The following is a 24,120-nucleotide window of genomic DNA, read 5'->3' as shown; positions in this document are numbered from 1 at the left end:
CTGGACCTCAATCCAATGAAAATGCTGTTAAACCTTAAGAAAGCTGTCCATAAACAAATGCATGCAAACCTTGTAAAGAACAGAAGAAGTGAGTCTTGGATATCTGAAAAATGTCTGGCACTCACATAATCACTGTGATTAGTGAATATGAATTACTGTCACTATTATTCCCAATTCTCTCATCATTTACAGTTAAATGAAAATAAAGAATAATCACTGATTTTTTCTTCCAGAAAGAAATTAACGCACAGTAACCTGCATTCCTACTAAAATTTAGGAATGTAGTGGAGACTGCAAGCCAGTTAGAGCCCTAAGAAAGCTGTTTATTTACTTACTTTACTTTAAGCTTATTATGCTCCAACTATGAATAAACCTTGCCCGCTATCTTTTGAACTCGTAATCTCACTATAAATTTTTGGACTACAGTGTATGGCATACAAAATTATATCACGTTATTTAATAAAGAACGTCCTAGAAATGCCTTTTCCCTTAGGTTTATAAAGTATTGCAGCATGATTTGACAGAAAGGGTGCACACGATCCAGTTTTCAGTGTTAAAAAGAGATGCGACTCATTAAAACATTGGTTCTCCAAACTGTGGAGCAGCCACCCAATCCAGTAGGGAACAGAAACCCACCATAGGGATTTGGTCAGCCAGAGGAAAAATACACTGTGGAAAAAACTCAGTTGCCAAACCAAAACGACAATAAAAACATAAATTCCTATAAAATGATTGCCATTTGTTAGTACTAGTTGTGAGTTATACAGAGATATTACATTTTACTTCAACTTTCTAAATATTAAAATTTAATCACTATTGTCATATTCATTATGAAGCATTTCTGCATTCCTTCATTGTAAATAAGAGCTATTAACAATAATTTACAAAGCGCTAGTTTTGAATGTAAACCTTTAATGCAGTAGAAGACCAAGCTGTGAATTAAATCTGCAAATCGGATAAAAAACATAAGACAACCATTCTCTAAATCATGTCAGAAAATAGTGGCATATATTATAATGAACCTGCACGACTGGTACAAGCTGCATGCATGCATATGTGGCGACTATCCATGAACATTTTTTTTTTATATTGAAAAAACATACTGCACATTTCAAAAAAACATAAACGCATTCCTGTCTGTATGGAAATATCAGACAAAAAAAGAAGCTAGGGACTGAAGCCAGACTGGAAATAGTAAAAAGAAAAAGGTCTGATAACCAGACATATGTTAGCTACCATGTCAGTATCATCAGTTACATCTTAGAAGCTGAAAAGCTGCAAACCTATGAATCCATATTATTCTTGACCTTAAACCTCAGAGAGGCAAAAGTGCAGACAAAAAAGAAGAACAAAAAAAAGCATACCAAATGAATTAAAATATTCAGGCATAAGAAATTTGAATAGGCTTACAGTAAGATTTTCAGTAGCATATTTTACATAACCACAAAGTAATTCAATGCACTGGCACACATATAAGTAAAAAGCAAGGCTTAAAAAAAACTTTTTTTTGGTAGAAAGAAAAATCTGGCGCAATTTAAATTTGCTTCTCTCCTCCTTAAACTAACCTTAAAAGCACATCAATATCACTATTAGTATTGTTACTGTGCTACTGTATATATTCATTATAGTATTTTGACATTACGATATTAAAAAGTAAATCATTACAAACATACCTCAGAGAGTGTAAACAAATCCTGACATCATGCAAACTGGAGACATTTTGATCCGCCACATGACGACAGTCATTCAGCACGTTACAGCTGAACACATCTGAGGTGGAAGATCAGTTTGGTCCACTACAGATCTCGAAACTTATACATTCAACTGAGTCACAACTAGATCAAAGAACTAAAGAAGACATCCAAGTAGTCCGAACGCTGTTTGTGGGTTAGACACCTGATGAACGCGTCCACTGGGAAAATGTCTGACTTCCTTGAGACATAAAAAGCTTCTGTCCTCTTGGGATAGGAAGTGTTTGATCCTCAGTACATGAAAAAGGTCACTGAGAAAGAGAAAAACCTGATGGCTGATTTGCAGCATTTGACCACTTTCCCCGTTTAGCATCAGGATATAAAATGCGCTCTCATGTGTTTTTTGATTGGCAGTAAATTGTTTGATTTTCGCATAAATACCTTCTTGCTTCTTCCTACAATCTGGATCCAGCGGGGTCTCACAATATTACATGTTAGGGCAGTTTGTCAGTAGAAAAAGTGCATAAGGTCAACAACAAGCGATAAAAAAACACATTTACTCTCTATGTTAATGATAAAAGATAATGCAAAATATCCAACTAAAACACAATCATATTTGATGTTGGGGTTTTGTAGTAATTTTTAATTTTTCTAAACACCTGGAGTCCCTAGACCAATAGCCATTTAAAAACAAAATGTTGTTTGATTTTCATTTCTTCAGCTTATCAAAGTTGTCTTTGGAGTTCAAAACTGAGTTTGAAACATGTCAGAAAAGCAGTAAAAAGTCTTTAAAATGCCCTTATGTTTATTTCAGTCCAATTTTTGAAACCTTTCTATTGGTATTCCTCTCTAAGTCCTTCAGTACTCAATGAGGTCATGTGTGGGTGTGCCCAGTCGCAATCTGAAAATAAGCATCTGTTCATTAAAAAAAACCTTAAACATTCATAATATCCAAACGAAGAAAGGCATCAAAGAGATTGGTCCAGTGGGAAGTTTTGTCTCTTGGAGTTTAAAATACTCCCTGGATAGAAGATTAAAAAAGGAAAATAAAATGTTGTGGGAGAGGGGTGCAGGTTTAAAGAGAGGAGGAGCTCTGGCTGTAATGTCTCAGCAGCAGCTGGTCATATTCAGCCTCAGAGGCAGGGGACAGGGAAGGGGGAGAGCTGCCATTGGAGCTCAGAGATGAGTCTCTAAATGGAGAGGGAGGCGTCAGAGCCATGAGCTCCTCCATATCCTTGGCCCGTCTGCTACTCACGCAAGTCCCGGCCAGGTGCTCATAAATCTTACCCGCTGGTCGATTCTCGCAGAAACTGGAGACAGCTGTTACCTCCGCATATGTGGTGACGGTGGAGGGTGTCTGTCTGTTCCTGGGCGCGAGGTACTGAGGTGGACACGCCGTGGTGTCTGCAGTAGCAGCAGGCAGAGCAGTGGTGGAGGGTGGGTTGACGGTGGCTCCCCCTGGCAGCATCATGGTATTCAGCTCACTGATGTTGGCAGTGAAACGGTTAACCACACTACTGATCTGGTCCATGATTGTGGTACCCTGAGTTTGGCTGCCAATCATCCCTATGCCAATGTCACCCACTCCTATGATGCTAATGTCTCCATCATTCAATGCACCAACACCTTGGCTGTTGTCCCCGCCCCTTCTTCTCACCCCAGCGGGGTGCTCGGGTAAATAGGTGGGTAAAACTTGTGCATCCTCGGAATCCTCTCCTCCCTGATGACACACCGCCTTCGCTGCATGCTGACTGATGGTGGGCAAAGGTGACTGAGAGGGTGTGCAGGTGAAAGACTGAGAAAGCTGTGGCTCTTCGTACTGCTCCTTGACACCGTTGTCTGCTGGTGTATCCCCATCTTTAGAGAATGGCTTGATGATGGCTGTCTGATTTGCCTCGACTGGATCCTTTTTCTTCACGTGAAATGACATCCTCTTCCACAGGTTTGGTCTGTATCCACGCTCATTCTGTGTCCATGTAACTGATTTCCCATTAGAACTGAAAATCACATGAATGGCAGTAAGTAATCTCATACTTATAGTGTAATACTGCAAGTTGTCAGTAAATATACATGGAGAAAATGTAAGTATTTGGTGTAAATATCTGTAATTTATTTCAACATCACACCAGGGTTTTTTTAAACTATTATAATCCATGATGAGGGTCATGTTCCAATTCCTCTCACGAGTATTTCTACACTCCTATGTTCTATCTTTTGCCTGCTGTGTAATATTAAGTCTCTTTGCATGTTCTTTTATCCTTCCTCGAAAGAGAAATCCTTAAAGGCAGTGGGGATCCTTTGGGAGTGCGTAAACCAAATGAGGTTACATACTCCCAGCTCTGGGAGCAGTTTTTCTTGGCTTCATATTCAGCCTGTTGCAACAACTTCTGCTCTACACATATAAAGCTTAAAGAAGAGATGTGGATGGCTGTGCTCTTAGCTGCACTATATCTAAGCAGATCTTCCGTATCGTTTGATGGACTCATGAACAGAAACAACTAAAGAAGGTGACTGTATTTTCTTTTCCAATCAGCAGTTAGTTAAACCTCATATCCACCGTATCACCCCAGCTGTCTGTAGCTGTCCCATTTTAGCTTCAGCTCAATCATATTTTTATCTTGTTGTACACTATGGGGCAATCGTGGCTCAAGAGCTGGCAGTTCGTCTTGTAATTGGAAGGTTGCCGGTTCGAGCCCTGGCTCTGATAGTCTCGGTCGTTGTGTCATTGGGCAAGACACTTCACCCGTTGCCTACTGGTGGTGGTCAGAGGGCCTGGTGGCGCCAGATTCCGGCAGCCTCGCCTCTGTCAGTGCGCCCCCCAGGGCAGCTGTGGCTACAATGTAGCTTGCCATCACCAGTGTGTGAATGGGTGAATCACTGAATGTAGTGTAAAGCGCTTTGGGGTCCATAGGGACTAAGTAAAGCGCTATACAAATACAGGCCATTTACTATGGCATTGCTAATGTGGCGTGCAACTCCTATCAAACTTTATTTATTTATCGAAAATATCATCGGAAACTGTGCCAATATGGTCTAATATTGCTTGTTATTATAAATTAGCAAGCACTAAATATAACTTTCATTTTAAAAACATAAATTGATTCAAAGATTTCTCACAATGCGTCATTATACAGTTGCTAATGGAAAAAATAAGCTACTACTTAAGGAGTTCACTCTAGTTTAAATGCTATGGAGAGTAGGAAACACTTTAAAAATTCAAAACAGAGGTAGTCCTACAGTACATGACCTCATTTCATCTCATAGCCATACCACCCTGAGCATGCTCAGTCAGTACTTGGATGGGATATCACCTGAAAATACCAGATGCTGTAGACTTGGGGCATGTGGCTCAGGTGGTAGAGTGGGTTGTCTACCAGTTAGAAGGTTAAGCCAAGTTTATCATATTACAGTTATCAAAGTGTGTGTGTGAATGTTAGACACAGCCCTTGAACATAGACAAAATGTTAAACCTATTGATTGATAGGCTCACAGCTATGTTAATAAAATCTTTGTTTGTTTGTTTTTATCTCTATATATATACGTTATTGCCAGCTTGTACCTTATGTTGTCCTGCGTAGAGCCACGACGTCGAAACAAGTTGGCCATGCTGCTAGAAGATTTGCCAGATTTGGCAGCTTTCTTAGCATCGCCCACATGCATGCGCACAACTGTGGATGTGGTGAAAGCGCTGCGGACATTTTTCTCAGGCTTGGCGAGCATGATGTAGACCTGATAATGGAAATGAGCAAGAAGGAAGTGTAAAAAAAATGTGTGAAAAGGGATAATGCCAAACCAAACAACAGAAAATCTTTAGATTTTTAGGGTTTTTATTTTCTTTCTTACCTTGGGGACAAACATGCAGCAGAGAGCCACTGTGGCACTGAGGCTGACACTAAAGCACATGGTTATGATCTTGTAGTTGGAGCCAAAGTAAATTGGAACAAAGGCCAACCAGATGATACAGGTGGTGTACATGGTGAAGGCAATGTACTTGGCCTCATTAAAATTAGCTGGTACATTACGAGTCTGTGTGGGAAAAGGGAGTATGCACATTTTAAAGCAGGGCGTGGTAAAGTAAAACGAACAGTACATAGGAAAGAAAAGTGAGTAACAAAAACATATAAAAGTAACCAAAAATCTTAGTAAGCCTTGCATTATTGACTAATGCTATGCTGAAGTACCTTGAAGGCGTAGAAAGTGCAGCTGAGGATAAGCAGGCCATTGTAGCCCAGCGGTGCTACCACCCCCAGAGTGGTCAGATTGCAGATCAAGTGCACCTCACGGATACTGGGGTAATCATAGATCACCTAAAGAAAGAAAGAAGCTTTTCTAGTTGTATAAATAAATGTATATGACCATTCCCCACATTACAAAGGAAACCCGCACATACCTGTGGTGGCTCTATAATGAGAAGTGCCACAATAATCCCCAGCTGCAGGAGTATGAGTAGGAAGGCGATGACCAATTGTGCGCAGGCGGACATAAAACGCGGTTTCTTGGTACAGATCTTCTTTTTGCTGCCTGCCAGGATCCGTGCTATGCGATTGGTCTGGATCAAAAATAGATCAAATGGTTATGCAGGCTTCAATTACATCGACTGTGGAGAATACATCTTGCACTGATTCATGACAATAATCCCCTTCCCAGTTCTTCAGCAGCAACCTCAGCCCACACTCAGACCCTCAACTTCTACCATGCTTCTCTTACAATTGGCTATCATTCAGTTTCTGGAGGTGGCTCTCCCAACATTACTCTAGAGTTGCCATTCTATTTATGCTTGAAAACATAAGACTACAACAGTAGATAAGCAGTTTGATAAAAAGTGGTTTATAAAGAGAAATTTTGAATGAAATTAGAAAGCCCTTGCTCTGTCAAAATTATAAAGTCCTTTAAAGTCAGTCATTTGGGACTCATAGAAAAAACATCTTCGAGTAATTTCGTCTTCCATCCCCTGAAGCTCTCTACGCACTGCTCTTGAGCTAAGGCTACATGAAGCTTGGAGGTTTGTAGCGACTGACTCTGCAGAAAGTTAGTAAATTTTGCTCACTGTGCCCCTCAGTGTCCACTAACCCCAATTTTACATGGCCTTACACGTCATAGCTGTGTTGCTGTCATTCTCAATTGCTACCACTTTCATATAATACCGCTTACAGTTAACTGTGGAATATTTAGTAGTGAGGAATTTTCGCAACTAGTCTTGTTGCACAGGTGGCATCTTGTCACGGTACAACGCTGGAATTCACTGAGAGCGACCCGTTCTTTCACAGAAGCAGTCTGCGTGCCTAGCTGCTTGATTTTATGCACTTGTGATGATGTAAGTGACTGGAACACCTGAATTCAATGATTTGTACAGGGAAGTGTATACGTTTGGCAATATAGTGTTGTACGTTTTGCAGGCTTGTTTTGATAACTTCTTAACCGTGTAGCTCAATTCCAACATGTTGTTTAACACTGAAAGTGCCAATGAGAAAAAAACGTGACAGCAACTATTACTGTCACAGTAACTACACTCTTTAGTATACTGTATATTCCACAGGTATAGTTAGGGATGGGAATCGAAAACCGGTTCTTGTTGACAACCGGTTCCCACTGTTTCAATTAATTTGAATTGTTTGTCATTTTTGCAAACAATTCCCCACGTTGCAGAGCGTCATTTACCTGGCAGGAAACATGGCGCCTGGGCACAAACGTTTGGTTATACTTTACGAGAACGGATGACAACAGGACAACTTGCAATACTTGCAAACTAGATATTTCATTTAAGGGAGGAAACATTACGAATATTCAAAAGCATTTGCTCACAAAACACGCGATAACCTTAAATTGTTTGTTTTTAATTCCGCTGCCTAGGACTAGTGAATCTCAACCCAGCAGCAGTGGTAACGTTTGCACGTCCTCTCCTGTTAATACGGCAGGTAAATAATCATCTAACAGTGCACATTATGTTAGCGTGATCTGCCTTATTACAAAACCCGCTATTACTCTGCATTGCATTTAGGTGACCATGATGAGAGAGGCAGAGTCTGGCTGGCTCAGATGCTGGCAGTTCTCGCTGCAGTCTACCAGTAGCGTCTCCTTTCAGGCCAGGATAGACGAATGTCACCGAGCAGTGACTAAGTTTGTGGTCAAAGCCTTGCACCCATTTGCCACAGTAGATGATCAGATTTTCGGTAAGTGAATGTGTTTAATTGTAGGCAGGGACATTACTGGATATTCTTGTGTAATTGCTACAGAATAATTTATGTTATACTTTGTTATTGCTACAGAAGAATATTTATTTTATTATTTTACATTTACAATTTTTTTTTTCTGGGGACTCCGTGACACCCCATTGAAGAGCCATAGGCTGTGGATCTCTTAACATCTCACTGTTGGGTTACTCCTAAATTTCTTGTTCAAAGAGAAGACATAAAACAAAGTTCTAAGCTAATCGACCTGTGTCTTCTCCTTTTTTAAAAATTCGATAAAGAATCGAATTGTTAAACAGAATCTAAAATGGAATTGGAATCATGAAAATCTTATCAATTCCCATCCCTAGGTATAGTAGTGATAGAGGGATGGTGATATAGGGAAAATGTGACCAGAAATTTCAAAATCAAATTTCTGATCTTAAAATTAAATACTGTAGAATACCTATTTTAGTGCTTAAAAGAACAAGCTGATTTCAAATGCAGCTGATACACAATGAGCACCTGTTTTAACCCACTTAGTTTCATAGGAAGTGAAAGAAGACGCTAACGTGCATATACTTTATGTGCTTGTTCCCCTACCTTCTGATAACTAAACAGAAAAAGTACCTTGGTGACGAGAGCAGAGTAGCTCATGGCAGGGGACAGTCCGATTCCCAGCCGCTGGAGGTAGCAATAGACAATGTGCGGCTTTGCGATAAGACTGAAAGTACACAGGTAGCCCAGACATATTCCTGCCAGAATAATGTAGCAGAGCTCCCGACTGGATGACTTGACCACAGGAGTGTCCCAAAACCTACAGATAAATGAAACATCTAGATTCACATAGCTGATAAATGATACGCAGAGCACCGCAGTGACTGTTTTACTTTGTCTAATTAAATGTTAGTCATACAAAAGCATGAGTGCTGAATATGTATGTAAACATCCTGTGCATTCATAGTTAAATGTATAGATACTGGCTCCAATTACTTGATGAAAACAGATGTAACAAAAAGTGTAGCCATGAGGCCCAGGCAGGCAAAGACTACAGCAGCAATGGGCTCTGGATCCCCCCAGCGGACATACTGCACTGGAATTGGCTCACAACCTGAGGGGTGCAGAGAGATCATGATTAGTGAGAGAAAAAACATGAAAAGTTTCATACAAAAATCGATGCATTTGTAAGCGAAATATTGAAACTAGTGTATTTGTGTATTTTCATGAAACAGGCAACAGACTGTAGCTTACTCCAGCAACAGATTTTCACTCATGTTGCAACTCTGTGGGCATCAACAGTGTAACTGTTGTGTGTAAAATTTAAGAAAAAATATTTTTTTCAAACTAGAGAGGAAATAAAATATGATAGGACAGTTTACAAAGAAATCTGGATCCAGGTCTCTTTATATGTGAATACTATCTCTGTGCAGCAGTGTGTCTTTGTACAGAATGCTAGGGCTGTTAACAGATGTGGTCCACCGTCACTGTGGTGGACCCAGATTTCGTGGCTCCTCTGACCGCTGCGGAAACCGTGTATGTGTAAGTGAAAGTGCCACAGATGAAGTAGTGCATACCAGTGAGGTCATCTGTGGGCCAGGAGCCAAGCTCACAGGCTCGGCAAGTGTACTCATCAAACACGAACTCGTTCTCTTTGCAGGGAGTGCAGGTCCAACAGCAGCTCACCTCTCCTTTACGGATCACCTGGAGACACAGACACACCAGTATGAAAGACTGGAAAGGTCTCAACGCTCCAATGACAATTTCCTGTAGGTAATCTTACCCTCTGACTGCTCCACATGCTAAGAAAATGAGAATTTGTTCACCAGGGGAGCAAATGAAGAAGAAAAAAACGTCCAGAAGGTAATTGAGTCTCATTATTAACAAAAAACTTTCCTCACCATAGCAACACGTATATGAAGAAGTGTAGCTGGAAAAGGAAAAGTGGAAGTGCGGAGGGTTAGTGGTTAGTGGTCTGGAGTTTTAATCAGAATTACTAACATTTTTGTGCGGAGTTTCCCATTTCCTTTGGTTCTGCCGCATCCTCTAATAGTGCGAAGGTAGGTTGCCTTTGTGAACATGATTAGGAATCTGTCTGCGTAGGTTCCCAGTCATCCAGGTCATGACAGTCTAAGGAAAGAAAACGACTGGACTTTCTCAAATTTCTTGAAGATGTTTCACCTCTCATCCAGAAGAGCTTCTTCAGTTCTGAAACCAAATGGTGGAAAGTCCCAGGTATTTAAACCCTTGTGGCACCACTTTTAATCATGTGCCCCATCACATGAGCCAAGATGTGAAAAAAAGGCATGGGTCACTACCACAAGATCCGAGCGGGGGTTGAGGCCTCTGGGTAGGAATCTCAAGACTGCACTGTAGGTGGTGACAGTTTCTCTATTCGTTAATGGTCATTCACAGTGGACATACATGGCCTCATTTACTCCTTTTACTCCCGGTCCAAAATATGAACACTGGCATCCTCAAAAGAGTGACTTTTACCCTTTAGATGTACAGCTGAGTCTTGTCCTCTCTAGGTGACTTTTGTTTTTTCTAATATGGAGGTTATTAACAGTCATTAACACAAGCATAAACTTAAGAGCAAATCCGAAATGCTTGTGAGATGTGATCATATTCTCATTCTATTTCTTTCACTACATGTATTTTTCAGCCACTACAAGAAAACTTACAAACCTATAAAATGCCAAATGTTGTCATAGCTCTACAACGATTTCCCCACAACAGTTGAGAAACGGTTTAAAATGTAAATAGTACAAATTTAGAAAAAAAAAAAGATTATGTCAGTTTCAGCATTTTTATATGTTGTCTCAGTACAATTTTCAACTAAAGATGGGTTTGATTGTTTTGCATTGCACTTCGCTTTGCATTTCATTCAGCATTCCAACAGGCTGCTTCTGTAGCGGTGCACTGCTGCACATAAACAACAGGGTGTCAGAAGTAAAGAGGGATTCATATTAGAACTTAGGGAAAAATACTGGAGAGGGACACTTCAGTGTTCTTCGTGATTTGAATTAGCTGGAGGAAGCTTAAAAAGGTCCAGATGGGAGATGATAAAAGCTTGAACAAAGAGCTTTGCTGAATCCCTGGCAGAGTACTCGAGGATCTGACTGGACCAGTTTTAGAAATTGTGAACCCGTGGGATCAATTTAAGGCTGCTGTGTGGGTCGTGTTTTTCGAAAGGTTTCTTCATTATAACTGTCCCGAGTTGTGTGGTCTGTGGTTATATGTGGTCGTATGGCATCATGAATTATGAGTGGCATCAGAAAGACAAAATGTTCATTATCCACCCTTTAGTTTGATGCACACATTAAAATTAAGTCATTTGCATTTTCTTTTGGTTTGATATATGATCTCGTCACGATTGTGTGTACAACTATTGCTACAAACTGTAAAAAAAAAAAAAAAAAAAAAAAGCAAATACATTATAGATTAAAATTTTGAGTATTAAACCTTAGAGGTGTAACTCTGGCCCTTGAGTGCGCTGAACGGGTTCATACCTTAATCTGTGCCTTCTGGCAGGGCTCAGAGCAGACTGACTGGATGATTTCACTGTTGTTGCTCCAGATTTCTTCATCATTCATCTTTAGGCCACCCTGATCCCAGCTTCCCACATGGATGTAAGCGTATTCATCTTCACCTGTCTGCTTGAAGTTCATAATTTCATACCTGAGGCAAGCATGCAATATAAACACACATTAAACAGCAATTTATGCTTTTCCTGTCCCCTTTTTTTCTGCCATTGCCATCTCAGGCCTTACCTGCCGGGTGAGTCTCCGTTCTGGTCAAAGAGGATGGCCTCCCCAGATACACCAGTAAAGTTGGTTTTCATCAGGAAATCTAGCAGCTTGCGACCATCAATGGGACGCATGCTCTCACACAAACCCTGTGGAAGAGAAAGTGATGTCACTGCTGTCACAACTGATGTGAAAGCACTTAAATGTTTTCTGTCAGTCCTCATACCTTATATCCTGGACAAAGTGCTTGTTGCATGGCATGTAGGCCATAAGCCATAGAATAAATGGCATTTATGACAAAGCCCATCTTGGTGTCTTGGGCATATTGATGCCGCAGAGACTCTCTCCCTGTGGACAGAAAGGAGATAGACAATAGAAAACCCTTGTAATGATAGTATTTTACTGATTCGTTAAAAGTGTCTAAGTAGGTGTTTTACTAACAAGTGCAAGTGCGGTTGTAAGCAGTGCTCTCCTGTGGATGTCCCTTCAACCTGCACTGGAAGCGGTGCTGCCAGAACTCGGGGAACCAGGGGTTCCTCAGGTTAGCGTCAGGCTTCAGGTTCAGGTAGTAATCATCAAACCAGGTCACATACGCCGACTTTAACTTTATAGTGATTCCCCCGGCTGCTTCCTTCTGGTAGCCATTAGTCACATCATACCTGTCAGCCCAGCCATCGCTGGACAGGAGGAAGGGAAAATTAGAAAAAAGTGCAACAGCTAGTTCAGGTAAGTACTGTTACTATTAGGATGTTATTCTTCTTATTTTTTAAATTATTTGCTTCATTATTTATTTTTATTATTTATTCTTTTTATTTCATTTTTTGGCTTATAAATGTGAGTATAAAGTATATAAAAACATAGCTAGTGGGACAGCTAGTTCCCAGAAAGCATTCAACGGGTGTAGTGCACACAGCAAGATTTGCTAAAAACTTGTTATTGCCTGTTATCTGTTAAGCACAGCTGGAAAACTTGACACTTTACACCAGAGAAACAAATTGAAAAGGGCTACACTGCAAACTGTAAAAGAGACATCTCTTTAAAGCACCATTCAGGACTATCAGATAAGAATTATTCCTTAAACACACTAGTACAGCAAACCTGGAAATCGAGTGTGAATGTCAGCGATATAGAACCCTGGTGCTTTTCTGCCAAGTAATGCTTTTCAACCCCTACCTACCTATAAATATATATGGATTTTTATATGGATTTTTCAAAAGCTGCCCAAGGGCAAGTGGCATCTTATTTCACAGGTAACAAATATTTTCCAATTTTCAGCAAAACTGACAAATACAATCATCACACCAGGAATCAAGAAAGTTATGAAATTGATTTTTAGATTTCTGAGACTGTCACAGCTGAAGGAAATTATCTGCGAAGCCCACAAACAAGAAGCGTGATCATATTTTAGTTCTGTCATTAATATATTTTCCTAAACTTGTTCTATAGATTCACACTCCTTCCGAGTTTGCCTCAAAAATAAATCTGGGTCAGTGTTGCAATAAGCATTCATATGTTTTCCTATGAGCGCTTGCATCTATGCTTTTAACATGATCAGATCGTGTTGCCATGGCAACTATGCAGTGTTGATCTGCTTCCCCCTCCTCACTGCTTGCAGATATCTTGTAGTGGATTTAGAAAGTAAAATAACACTGAATTCACGATGGAAGGGATTTTTTTTTTTTTTTTGAAAAGCTGTTGTGTTGATAATAATTTATTGGCACACAATTGCTCAGACTGGAAGAGACCAGAGTTGTCTTCAAAAATGAATGACTGAAATGAGAATAACATTTACAATGATGACTCAAATAAGCCAACACAAGACTTACAAAGTTATAAAAAATAAAGCATTTTTTTAAGCATTTGTTTTGTTTTTGTTTTTTTTATTTCCCTATTTTATTCTTTCATTAATTTCTCAGATTTTAACAACTTGCATCTCTGCACCAATCTGTTACTATTCATTTAAATCTAACTGTCAAGGTTCATAGTATATTGGAACCTTGACAGTTAGATTTATGACATAAAATATTTATTTTTGTTTGGCGAAGGACCTTAAAGGTCCTTTTTCTTAAAAAATAAAAATAAAAATAATCCACCGCCGAATAAACTCCAAACAAACATCAGCAGACTGCAGTGTCTGCACATCTGATGTGGTGTTTTTTGAAAAACACAGAGGTCTTGGAGTCAATAAGCTATATCTATCAGTGAACTGCTTGAAAAGATTTCTACTCCCATCTATTATTATCTCTCCCTCTGGATACTTGTCTACAGTCAGAAAAAAGGTTAAAAAAAAAAAGAAGGGTGATTACACATCCACGCATGTGCATACATGTAAAAATGCACACTTCACTGACACAAACAATTGCACTCTTCTAACTGAAAAAAAGAAGTCATTTTTGAAAACTTCGCTAACCGAGCTGGAGTTACACAACAGTAGTGTGGGTGGATTTTTTTTTTTTTTTTTTTATGAGAGTGAGGTAGGAGATCATTTCATAACTCATCCTTAGAGAAGCAAGTACAGAAATGGTACACTGGCATGAAAAAGGCAGAAATGGATATGAAAAGCATGGAGGGCTTTGACTCTGGATAGTTTGAATCACACTTGAACGAGAGCTCTAAAACCCACACATCGACCTTGGAGGGCAATATGCTGTATGCAGCATGTTGCTACACCACCTACAGCCTGAAGACTCACATAAACGTGCAAGGATGTGCATCCACAGACACACACACACACACACACACAGATACGTGTGAACACACATCGTTTTCTTATTTCACTTTAAAATACATGTATGAGCAGATTTTTATGAGGAAATACTTTAGAACTCCTCACTTCTATAAAACAAACTTGAGGCCACAAACGTTCCCATATCTAAAATCTGAAAATTTAACAAAACACACATACAAAAAATAAATAAAATAAAAAATCCAAACCAGCTGTAATACCAAAAGAAGAAAAAAAAAAACACTCTTCCCACGAACAACCAGTCCAATGCATCACACCAATTTGCAGGTGAGAAGCCAGTCGGGGATCGTGTTGCTCTGCTAACACTAAAAACTCTAAGTGATTACTTGGAGCGCTTTGTAAAGGAACTGATGGAGCGTGTGTGTCATCAGTGGGCAAAGAGGAATATGCAGACAAAACAAAATAAATGAAAAATAACCTTTTATTTGGTTCAAAGACTAAAATGGCCCAAACTGGAAAATCCAAACTCAGGCATAAGCATGTGGCACACGAGGGACCAAACACAGAATCACAAACAGAGAGAAAGACTTGACAAAAAGATCCAAGAAACTAGAAGGGGAGACAAAGTAAACCAAACACAAAGAATCAAATATTAATAACACAAAATCTAAATCCTCAAAGCATAAATAGTCACAACACGATTACTAATCAAACCACAAAACTTTAAACTGAAGCTAAACCAGAGGGTATATAAAGTAACATTTGAAATGGCAAAAACCACAGGCCAGAATCAACTCTGTAAAATGTAAAAGCTAATCTATCTAAATGAAGAGCAAGACACAGGTCAACCTCAAACAGTGGCCATTAACTTAGTAAATTATTTTGAAATTCATCCAAAGGTTGCAGAACTCGGTACACCCAGTCCAACATAGTTGACATTCCCACTTCTAGACCACTAATGTGACTAAAAATAGGGAGTGTACTTATATAACCTTTTGCCTTTATATACAAGGTTTTTGTGTGATACATTTTCATTTATCCATAGATATCTATCTACATGAGCTCAGTTTTGGCTGCTGATCAGATGTAGCTGTATAAAACAGGCTTAAGTACCTCGATTTAAAAAGCATCCAGTCTATGCATGTACTGCAAGGTGACAGATCTTTTAAGCTAAGATGAAAATGATCGTTTGTGGAGGCAGCTAACAAAAAAATGCAAGAAAAATGTTGAGTGATGTTAAATACACATCACTGAAGGACAGAACTCATAAAACGCGTGCTCATTAATGCTTGCATGAATGCATCAAAAGCAACTGGAGACAAATCTGACACCTCCGCAGTACGTTTCGAATCTAATCACCCTCATAATGAGGGACATCTTAACAAATTAAGCACAAGTTTTAATAATGAGCACATTTCAATAGCACAGCTACCTGAAAGCTCTGTATGGATAACATAGATGGTAGAACACAGTGTTTTGCAATATGTAGTTCAAGGTTATTTTATGTTTCCTGCTGTCAGATTTGAGCGACAGCCTACATATGTGGCTCCTAATGAGGAAAGGCATTTATAGACCACCAGGGACGAGAGCGAGCCAGAGAGCTAAACCTTAAAATAAAACATGTTATTCTCGGAGAGAGTGAAACCTCCTGCTAAATCAACCACCTCTTTCTGCTTGTTTTCTCCCCTTGTGTATCTAATTGAATGCTTTCCTCCCTGCTCGGTTTTCACAATCTTTGACAGTTTCTTCATTTAACGTATCGTTAGAATGATCTATGCATTAAACATAGGCCAAATCAAGAGCAGATTTGATGTGGTATGGTGCAAGATCTCTCATAATGATGACTATGTTTTAACATACTGGACATCAGGAAAACAATGCTGTATCTAATGATTAGTCTACTCAGATTTTCTTATAAAAGGGAAACAGAGTAACTGGAATACCTCGATCTGGCACTATTTACTGTTGTGACAGCTATAACAACAACAACAACAACAATAATAATAATAATAATAATAATAATAATAATAATAATAATAATAATAATAATAATAATAATAATAATAATAATAATAATAATAATGTATGGCTCTGTTACCTTTTTCTCTATATGGATCATTTGGCTGCAGTAGTAGTAGCAATTAAAATTTAATAAATGTTAATATATTCACAACTGAACTAAAAATGTGCAAAAAAAGATGTAAAGAAAAAATACCTTTGGTTCCCTAAGTTATCCATGATGTTGATGGATGCAATGAAAACACTGATGATAACAAGGATAATGATGATGTTGGTGATGATGACAGGAAGACAACAAATCAACAATCTTCTCTTGATGGTGGATATCAGAAGAAAATCTGTATTGGAAGGTAACACATGATACTAAGAGGATTTAACAGCTTCTGATAAAAGCAAAAACTCCAACAGTTAAGAAATGCAGTCTAAAGAATCCTACATACCAGAAGTCGCCACTCACCTTCCGACGAGGACGAACTCTCCCACTAGGCGTTGTCGTCTCATGGCCATCAGTATCCCTCGGACTGTCATGCCCTCACAGAAGCAAGCCACAACCCTGGCTTTGGGTAGATGGCCTCTGAGTTTCTGCAAAAGCTTGTCAAAGCTTTGCTCCCCTGCGTTGCTGTATATCTTGTCAGAGTGGGCAATGCAGATCCCTTCTTTTGCTGCCATGTCTTTAAATGCCTCCATACCGCTCTCACCATAATTACCTGTGGAGGTAACCACATGAATGCAATGGTGTTCATAAAAACATAAAAGCTGGGGGTCTGTTAAATAGTTGTTGCTAACTTCTTCTTCTTTTGACTGCTTCTTATCCCAAGAATCCTCCTCTGACACAACAACTCTTTGAACATCCTCCTGCAATACATGCGTAAGTGTTCATCGTCACATTACCCCAGTTCTTCAAAATTGCTACCAGTACACTTCTTCTCCATTCCTGAGGCATTCTACAGGATTGTGTTTAAAAATCTGGCCAAAAAGTCCACTGTCATCTCTCTTAGACATCTCCACACCTCCAAAATGGTGCCACCAGGCCCAGCATTTTTTCCATTCTTCATCCTCTTCATAACTGCAGTCACTTTTTCTTACTAATCTTCTGCGCTTCCTGCTTCACTGACTATCTTCCATCTGTCCTCCTCCCTGTGACATTTTATTCATCAGCTTTAAAAGTACTCCCACCATCTTCTCAGCAGACTCTCTTCACATGTTAGTACATTTCCATCTCTGTCCTTAATCATCCGAACCTGCTGCACATCCTTTCCAGCTTGTGTATCATTCTCATCTAAATTTCAAATTTATCTCTGACTTTTCCAACAATTTTGTTCACATTAGTGTACAACAATTGCTTCAACTGCTTAGCCCAATTGTTTTTAGTGTGCTGACACAGATACAGATGAATGTATGAACACTTGCGTAATGCCAGCGCAGCACTTGGGAATCTGGTACATTTTCCCCCCAATTACAGGAATTGTCAGGGGTTAAACTTCCCTGTTTTTGCTAGAAATCAGGTCACCTACTTTCTCATGCTTCGCGAGGATGCTCTCCCTCTGACACTATTTGAAATATTTTTTTCTATCACTACACGTGAGTAACGTTGCTTGCGTTCTTGACTGTCAGCAGCAACAGTTTTAAATAGATTTTCTGTGCTTTAGAAATGATTAAATTCTCTGCCATTCATACTAGTGATGCTGTATTTTATATACACTAAAATTGCTTTATACTCTTTAATGTTTCTCTGTGTTTGTTCTAACTTTCCAAGAAACTGGTTAACCTTCCATGGGTCTGAGAGTCTAACTTTTAAAAGACTAATAATCAAAGCTCACTCCATTTCACAGATATTTAAAAGTAAAGACAACCAAGGATGAATATTATTTATATATATATATATATATATATAACTTTCCAGAGTGGCGAATGCCTTCTTTAGCTGATGTAACTGGTTCACAAAATTGTGGAAAACTGTTCAGGTAATATATATATACATACATAGGAAAAAATCAAAGTGTACACATGTAATTACATTCATGAAATAAGAAATAGAAAGTCAGCTGGATAACCCCCATTGTGGACTACATGTTAAAAAATGCTAGAAGAATAGATGTAGTGTAAACATCAGACTACTTTACAGTACCCTGGAGAAGAAAATTCAGCATGCAAAACACACTTACTTTAAATCCTCCCCTACAGTAGATTGGTAATTATACTAAAAAAAAAAAGAAGAAGAAAAAAGGAACAATCCTGCCAAAATCTGGCACTTAAGAGCGATTTATTTCAGAATTGTATGTCCTGGAGCCACTGAGACATTATAAAAGAGGCAGTAAATATATGGAAACCCTTTTGAATAAAGATAAGAGTGATGCATTCGGAGTATATTTTCTTGTGATTAGTTAATGTTTGTTACACTGACGTTTGCTTTTTGGGGAGTATTGTGCATCGCAGCCTGGTGTGTCATTGTCGCCAGAGGACAACAATAAATATGAAAGTTTATTACTTTATTGCTGGAACATTAAGTAAAGTTATATACCTGCTGTAAGAATGTTGGGCAGAAACTTAAGCATTAATGAAATCAGGGGACAACGCAGCCTGATACACAAACAGTTCAAAGCTTGTGACAATGATCAATTTATATTTTTTTAATGATCAGTTGTACATTAACAGACAATGAATTTGCCTAAAAAATGCACATTGATATGTTTGTGGGCGTGGATGTAAAGACAAAAGCACATTTTAGAATTATTGCATCACAATGCTTTTTGAATTTTTCGATATATTCAGCTAAGCTCCTTTTGTTGTGTGTTGCGCTTTTTTTTACACCCCCTCACAGGTAAACTTAAAAATTCTTGAATCAGATGAATGAATGGGGAGTCACGTGCTTCCTGATGACTAAAAAGCTTTAAAATAGATTCTTCAGATGCAACTGGAAAAGAGCTGTACCTGTATGTATATATGTGGTCTTTGGCAGGAACAGAATAAAGCAGAATAACAGAAAAAACCCTAACACTCTGACATACACAGTCTTACCTTCAGTGTGTATTGCAGACACGTAGCTCCAGTTGTATCTCTTGACAATGTCCACCATTGCTCTGGCCTGTTGCATATCTGATGGTACTACTCTCATGAAATATTTATACAGGCTCTGTTGGAAGGAATTTACATGATCACCAGTCTGGCAGTTTAGCTGGCTTATCTGCATGCAACAGCTCGTGTAATAGTTTGCATATTCATTCCTTATAATCTTTACACCATACCCATCGCTGTGCGCTAGCTTCAAGCAGATTCTCAAAATTGAGATCACGTTTTATCAAACATGATGCAAACCAAGCTGAAGTTTTTCGATTGGTTTGTGTTTTTGTATTTTACATGAAATTCCTTTTTATCAAAACAAAAACAAAAAAACTCAAAGCACTAACTGTTTTTTGTTTTTTTTCCCCTGCCACACTTGCCACGCATGTCCTCACACTTTGATGAGGACGTGCTTACTGCTTTGTTATTCAGTGTGGATTTAAAGTTTGCAGCTCTGTTGTTAGCGAGTTTGTTGACTAGCCTTACCTTGTCACTGAGATCCATGCTGGTGGCTGAGTAAGCTATCTGTGGGATGTTGAAGAGCTGGAGGAGATTTTGCACCTGGATGGCCACAGAGCTGGAACCTGGTCCAATAAGTCCCACAATAGGCTTCTTCCCCTGAAGAAGCATGCTCCCTCCTTCTGCCGTGCATCTGCCCTGGCTCTCCTCCTCGTCGCTGGACACTAGTGTGTCCCGAATAAACTCAATACTCTGTTCCAGTGCCACGGCAGAGTGCCAGCACGAATCCCTGGTGTAGAAAGACTGAGTTAGCAATCACACTGTTTTGGCAGGAATTATGGGAACATGAGGTGAGGATTGCACAGTCTGTGCTTCAGTGATTTTGAGGAAACAACTACACAAAGACAATTTCAAAATTCCTCAGAAGTCTGGAATTCAATGTTTAGGAAGTCTGCGCTAATCAGAGCAGATCAGTGTCTTTTAAGGTCTTTATAGTACAAAATTCCCACTTTGTTTTCCATGAGCTGTGTCAGGAAACACAAGCAGGTCATCACAAGCAGGCTTGTTGATGACTTCAAAATGTTGCTTTTAAATACTGCATTTACTAAAGAAACTGCACTCTACCCTTACCTGTCATGCTGCTTTTGTGGCTTAATTCCTCCAGCTACGGTTCACTTGCTTGCACTCAGACATCTTCAGAGTCTATTTGAAAGTTTTCTTGGTTCTCCTCTGATGCCTATAAACATCTCCCCCATGTACTTTGATACTGTCTATTCATCCAAACCAAAGTTTAGAAGCCTTCTTAAAATTCTGTGTTTAATATAATATTATAATTTAGCTCATAATGAACCAGTCTGTAAGCCAAACCATCAGTTGAATAAAAATTCTTCATTGTGTAAATATTGTGTGAGGCTGACAACAATGTCCTGCTAAAACAAAAAGACAACACAGTGAGCTCTGTTAGTGCTGACCTGATCTCGCAGCCCAGGCTGATGTTGGGAAGGATGGTGGGGTCTGCATTAATTCGGTCCAGAGTGTGCATCATGGCTTCCACTCTCTGGATCCCGTACTGCTCACGGACCGCACCACACTTTCGCTCATGGACCTGATCAGCACAGATGGATCATTTACATTTGTGACACTAACCCCCTTAACGCCTAGTGTATGTGATGTCCCCCTTTTTTATCAATAAATTGCAAACAAAAAATAACAAATGCACGATGGAGCAAATATGATACAAATTAAAACTCATATATGCAAATATTAATATTTTATTTGTTTTAATTGTCAGAAGGTTCAATAACCACTCCTGTTTTGCAAAATTTAAATTTTCTGGCGTTTATTTTATGACTCAGACTTTAAAGGGTTACACTGAGATGTGTGCAAGCATATGCACATAAACACATCAAAATGTACCTTATCTGCAGGTGGTTGGTGGTGGACAGAGAACAGAGCTCCTATGATGATATCACCAGGGATATGTGCCAATACCCTTCTCTCGTTGTTCTGGGCATTGACCCCAACCTGGTCTTTCAAGCCCAGCCAGCTCACATCAGTTCCCAGCAGCACAGCCACCGCTAACAGCCGCACATTCAACTTCAGGATGTGTCCCATCCCCGTGGTCCTCGTTACACCTCCCGCCATCTTCTGACCACTTATAGCTGAGGTTCAGCTGAGGATTTTGCGTTTGGCATTGTGCTTGTAGAGCCAAGGGCAAGGGTTGGATTCCTGAGCAAGAGCATTATAGAATTATTTTAAAACATAAAAGTTCAGACAGCATTTTTAGGTACGATGAAAATGAAAAATGTTTTCACTTTTTCTATGACATCCAGTTGCTGTCTGTGGTGCTGAAACGCCAGTGCATCTTGCAACTTGGGTAAAACTGACATAGAGCCAGGTGTTTCAGTGGAGTACTACAACCTACTTAAAACTCGGAAATCTCCTCTGCTTTAATAATTCATCAACAGCCACAGAGTGCTTCGCATAAGCAAACTAAAAGATAGCTTCAGCCTACCTTATTTCTGCCCGTGCAGATGATATTCCTTCCGAGATCGTTTCCATCACCAAGGAGCAATTTTTTAACAAATAAAAAGCGCTGCGCACTGCCTGGTTACAGCACACTGCAAATAGCAGCAGATAATGCCCGTTATTGGAACATGCTTGACTTACTGACGCACACGACAGCCCCCCCTCCTACTCCTTTACCTCCTCCTCCTCCTCCACCAAAACAGTGGAAAGCATGGAGCATCAACAGAAGGTATAACGATGGAATTCTTCTACAGGGGAGCTACTTAGACGCTCTATTAAAAGACAAAAACAAACGTGTGGAAGGGGGGATGAATAAAGGGAAAACAGAGGTGGGAGATCATCCGCGTGCCTTCGTGTTTTAATTGTTACCACCTTTTAATGAAATCTGTATAACTAGACGGCCCCCGCTCATTTGAATTTTTAACAGTTCATTTCCTCTGATTATATAAAAAGAAGTTTTAATAATGAACGAAAAATGATTCAGGCTCATGCTCTTGTTTTTTATGAGTAATTGTGTTTTGAGCCCATTCACAAATCACCATCTCAAAAATACTTTACTTATCTTGATATTTAAATTCGTCATTCCAAAATGAGACCTGGCTGGAGTTTGGACTGGATGGAAAATGACAGTATCCACAAGAGAAGAGGACATGAACTGATTGTTTCTTGGAATTCAACTGCAGCTTTTTCCCTCTCTTGCTTTAGGGCAGAATTTTAAATCACAGGTCTTATTTCTACAAAACTGACACCTCTCTCTGTTTCACTGCATTTCTTTTAATGACATTCTGTTTTCGGAATAATAAAAAGGGAAGAAAGAAAGAAAAAATAAACCTGTGGCGTTACCATGCAAACCAGCCTGCAATCTCAATGTTGGAAGTAGAATCCAAGACATCCCACAACTTGTGTGTTGATCATTTTCACCTCAACAAAAAGGGCGTTTAATATGTTGTTTTTGATCATCTTCATCATCGGCATCTGAAAATAGGGGGAAACGTATAAGAACGGTGGGATTCCCTAACTTGCTTAGGGAATATAAATGTGAAAAAATAGTCACAGATTTGTTTGATTTAGTTACTTGAACGCAACACCAAGCTTTAAGAGACCACACTTTAGCTATTCACCTTAAAAAAAAACACAAGCCACGACGTCAGAAGCCAAAGGAATAGATTTTGATGAGAAGATATTTTGCAAAATTCCATCTGAGCTATCAAAATCCAGAAATGAACGCTCTCATATGTGTACACAGGCAAATATAGAAGCTAACCTGTTCGCTGGTGTCCGATTTTGGTGTTTTCCTGTACATAAAGACAATTCCATCATAAACTGGTAACCTAAACGTGCAAATTGGCGCATTAAAAATAACCAGATTGCAGGAAATTAAGTCTTTGATGCTCAAAATTATCCGGGGGAGGATTTCCCCGGATAATTCTGAATTTGTCCACCCCCATTTAATGTCGCATCCAATGCACAAATGAAACCTATGCACACATGTATCTAAGTAACTTACAAGTCACAATCACCTATTTACATCTTAGTTATTTCACCAAAATATGCGTGCATTTTCTGCAATGTGTCAGTGAACTCGAAAAGAGTATCTGCTCCTGAGCTGAGGCTTATTTGTTGCCTTGGGAGACGGGCAAAAAGAAAAGGTAGGCCCAGTGAACGAGCAAGACGATATTTATGGCTACGTAACGCCCTCTGGCGGGGACTCGCTTGTCGACAAGGGTAATGTCCCAATCCCGTGAACATCACATGAAAATTTTTCCGCAAAGTGAAACAGTTGAACTTTCCAGTGAAGTTGAGATAGCAGTGGAGATAACACAGACATTTACCGCTTCTACTGAAAGAGCACAATAAAGCTTTCTATAATATTATCACAATAAAGCTATTGCTTATGGCAGTTATCTTATCAGCTCGTCATATGAAGTCTCCTGTGTTGTGCACAATGGATCGTGACACCGGGTTCAGAATCATACGACCACAGATATTAAACGGTAAAAAATCCATAAGGGACTTTTTGGAGAATGCTTGGTTACACAACAGTCTACATATAAATAGCCTACCACATACTAAAGTAGGAGGTCTGTTTTTTAAAAAAAAAATCATATATGCAATGAAAATGTTCATCTTTAGTGCATAATTTGAAGTTATTGGGTTATTTAGCAGTTATTACTCACTGATTTTCATTCATGTCACAAAAAGGAGAGAAATGACAACATGAAAGCAGATAAAAATATGAAAATGTGTTTTTATGTTTGCTTGTC

At 39.3% G+C, this 24,120-nt stretch overlaps 1 protein-coding gene across 1 annotated transcript; it reads right to left on the bottom strand.

Moving 5' to 3' along the window:
* Positions 1–892: 892 nt before the first annotated feature.
* Positions 893–22,020, bottom strand: grm5a (glutamate receptor, metabotropic 5a). Its single transcript, XM_084942454.1, has 18 exons — positions 21,843–22,020; positions 21,245–21,556; positions 20,800–20,933; positions 19,856–20,117; positions 19,328–19,442; positions 16,767–17,016; positions 12,046–12,281; positions 11,831–11,952; positions 11,629–11,753; positions 11,368–11,536; positions 9,433–9,559; positions 8,852–8,969; positions 8,489–8,675; positions 6,082–6,240; positions 5,873–5,998; positions 5,535–5,717; positions 5,251–5,420; positions 893–3,688 (listed from the first exon to the last, which is right to left on the bottom strand). The coding sequence occupies exons 2-18, from the start codon at positions 21,470–21,472 to the stop codon at positions 2,767–2,769; spliced, it is 3,633 nt and encodes a 1,210-aa protein (XP_084798580.1). The 5' UTR covers positions 21,473–21,556; positions 21,843–22,020; the 3' UTR covers positions 893–2,766.
* Between the last annotated feature and the right edge of the window lie 2,100 nt (positions 22,021–24,120).

The sequence above is a fragment of the Perissodus microlepis genome, chromosome 10 (genome assembly GCF_051167445.1).
Source record: "Perissodus microlepis isolate ML-2025 ecotype Zambia chromosome 10, ASM5116744v1, whole genome shotgun sequence".
Taxonomy (NCBI): domain Eukaryota; kingdom Metazoa; phylum Chordata; class Actinopteri; order Cichliformes; family Cichlidae; genus Perissodus; species Perissodus microlepis.
Note: the sequence above shows the minus strand (reverse complement) of the source record. Positions and strands in the feature narration are given on the sequence as shown.

Coding starts and splice junctions, on each gene's coding strand:
- grm5a (XM_084942454.1), bottom strand. CDS start 21,472: ATGGCGGGAGGTGTAACGAGGACCACGGGGATGGGACACATCCTGAAG. Junction 12,282..16,766: donor GAGTTCGTCCTCGTCGGAAG/GTGAGTGGCGAC, acceptor CCTCCTGTCCAG/CGATGGCTGGGCTGACAGGT. Junction 9,560..11,367: donor GCCAGAAGGCACAGATTAAG/GTATGAACCCGT, acceptor CTGTGTCTCCAG/GTGATCCGTAAAGGAGAGGT.